This window comes from Asparagus officinalis, chromosome 9, assembly GCF_001876935.1.
Source record: "Asparagus officinalis chromosome 9, Aspof.V1, whole genome shotgun sequence".
Lineage (NCBI taxonomy): Eukaryota > Viridiplantae > Streptophyta > Magnoliopsida > Asparagales > Asparagaceae > Asparagus > Asparagus officinalis.
The window spans coordinates 2043756-2046744 of record NC_033802.1 but is presented as its reverse complement, the minus strand read 5'-3'; the positions used below and the strand labels follow the sequence as shown (position 1 = coordinate 2046744).

The window sequence follows — 2989 nt, the reverse complement described above, 5'->3', positions numbered from 1 at the left end:
GTTACCCATTCATCGTGTAATGGTGTATACTACTGTTTAGAACATTATGCTGTTCAAGTTTATGCGAACAATGGGAGCTCCCTTCATTCTCATGGATTGAGTCTAGATGGAAGTTACTTGGATTGAGCATATATTTTTGGACATTAGCGTGATTGAAGGATTAAGTGCATTAGCAACTACTGGGCATGGGTTGCTACAGTCTTGTTAGACGCATACACATGCAAAATTTAACCAACTAGATATTTTCTAGATAGTTTATTTATAACTCCATACTGAAGCCAGTGGGATAACTATAATGTTCTAATACTTCTTCATATTTTATACCCTAAACAGGAACCAGTACTTCCTGGTTGCTTTCTTCGTGCCCGGGCAATCGGGCTCATGCCAATGATTGATCAGGTACTGCATTTCCTATTAAGTGAGTTCAAATTATTTTCATATCTACTGCTGTTTCTATGCTTATTAATTCAGATAACAGGGCGAGAGAGATGATAAGATCATTGCAGTTTGCGCTGACGATCCTGAATATCGCCACTACAGAGACATTAAAGAGCTCTCTCCTCATCGTCTCATGGAGATCCGACGCTTCTTTGAAGATTGTATCCTGAATTATTAATCTTTTAGAACTTATCTTGCTATCCTAGTTACATAAGCTGAATATCCAATAACCCACCGTATCAATGCTGGATCCCTTAACTGGTGTCTCAGACAAGAAGAATGAGAACAAGGAGGTAGCTGTCGATGAATTTTTACCCGCAACAACTGCCACTGAAGCAATCCAGTACTCCATGTAAGTGCTTTCGAGCCTTGTTTTTGAATCCTGAACATTATTTCTAACGCTTCGATTAGCATTTAGCCTATGAGATTAGTTACTGATTCGTCATCGTGTAAGTCTCTTTCTGATTAATACTATTTCGCTGGTTTCGTTGCAGGGATCTCTACGGCCAATACATAATGCAGAGCCTGAGGCAGTAGATCAATGCTGTCAATTTTTGGGGTTGTTTACTTCTCATCCGACAATAACAGAGTGCTAAAACATGGAGAGCTGTTTGTGATCATTTTTGTTCACGGACTTTGAATTTTGCTATTTGCTTTGTACACCGGTTATGATTTGATCAGAAATTTGATGTGATTGTGGACTGAGTTTGTCATACTGATCTTGTTTCTTGAGAGTCAATGCGCATTGTCATTGGCTTCCAATGGGATCATGTTTTCATATCTTTACATCTCAGAAACTTTTTCTGCTGACGTGGATTTTATAAACCAACCGTTTCTCTTACTTTATATCTATGCTGATAATTTTTAAATAACTTTTTTCCCCTTTACACTCATCTATGATGTTAGGGCCTGTTCGTTTGCCTTAAAAAAATGGGAAATCAAAGAAATAGAAAAATATTTCTAAGAAAAATGGGTTTTTGAATTGTTTGGTTGGCTAAAAAAAAAGGAAATCAAAGAAATGAAGATGAGATAAGATGAGTTGTCACATTATTATTGGATGATGTGAGTGATTTTTTAAGAAAACTAGTTTTGATGTTGTTCGGTTGGCGAAAAAAATAAGGAAATGAATTATAAGAAACCTATTTCCTGTAGTTTTGTTGTTTTCTTTTGTTTGGTTCATTCTTAAAAATAAGAAATAAAATGAGATGAGATGAGTTGTCATTGTATTATTGGGTGATGTGAAGAAAGATTAAGAAAAGTGTTTTCACAACTTTTTCTGATGAAAACAAAGAAATGAAATGTTAATGAGATGAGGTGAATTGTTATAATATTTTATTCGATGATGTGAGTGATTTGAAATGATGAAAAGAGATGAGTTGAGTGATGTTTGGATAAAAATAATATTTTATTAGATGTGGTGGATGAGTGGTTAGATGAAAATAATATTTTATTAGATGATGTGGATAAGTTGTTTGATGAAAATAATATTTTATTGGATGTTGTGGGTGAGTTTTAGAGATGGAAATGAAAGAAATGGATTATTTTGATATTTCCACCTTTTCCATTTCCATTTCTTGGTTTTTAGGAAATAAACGAACGGGCCCTTAATAGAAATTCCTGTGACATGTGGGATATGATTGTTGATGATGATTGCGGTGGTTGCGGTGAAGGTAACGGTCTTCTCTTGTCTCTCCGTTGTTTTCTCTTTGTTTATTGTCACGCTTTGCTTTTTGAGGTGGACGCTCTCTACATAAGCTTTGTTGTCACAAAGAAATCGAGGTAATAATAGAAACTCCAGCTATAAAGCTGAAGCCGCTCAATTTCAAACGCATGTAAAATCCAAAATTTAATCATATAAATAAGAAGAATACAATATTCAACATACGTAAATCTATTCAATGGAAGAATTCGCATGCTCAGACACTGAAACTAAATATCTCCTTTTTTTTATTCCTTTAAATCTCTCCCAAAAAAAACCTTATGTTAGAACTATCAATATTAGACAGCAAAATTTGGCACGAAGTAATAAAAAGTTGTAGGATCTACTACTTTCATAAAGTTAACATGATCTATGAAGTATTAAGTATATATGTTATTTAATGAAAATTATAAAATGAAATGGTGAAATGACATTCTTATTGTTTATTGTGAGCTAGCTCGATAGGCTACCAGATACGATGATGAACATCATCCATCCTGTTTTGCGCACCACAAAATCGATATGTAAGAAGTAATCATATCGTTTAGAAAATTTTAATCATTATTTTAGCTATATGTAAAAAGGACAGCTATTAAACTATCTGAAAAATCAACAAATTAAATTAATTTGATTCATATTCTAGAAGATTCTAAACTATGTTAAAATTTTTACCACATACATATTTTGATAAATCTATTAGTCCAGCACACGACAAGATTTGAGCTAAAGGAAAATAGTGCTGGATCCCTTTATCATATTATTCCTTTGGTTAGATATCTCTATTATAACTTATAACTATAGTCTGACTAGGATTCACTAGAAATCACTAATCCGTTTAGGATTATGACTTCC

The 2989-nt window shown here is 33.6% G+C and overlaps 1 protein-coding gene across 1 annotated transcript in view; it reads left to right on the top strand.

Moving 5' to 3' along the window:
• The window catches only part of LOC109824634 (soluble inorganic pyrophosphatase), a 3142-nt gene extending 1894 nt beyond the window's left edge, over positions 1-1248 (top strand). The window contains exons 5-8 of the mRNA XM_020391264.1: positions 334-399; positions 479-599; positions 709-790; positions 933-1248. Of these exons, the coding sequence (XP_020246853.1) occupies positions 334-399; positions 479-599; positions 709-790; positions 933-975 (312 nt within the window). The 3' untranslated portion in view covers positions 976-1248. The remainder of the gene's footprint in view (positions 1-333; positions 400-478; positions 600-708; positions 791-932) is intronic.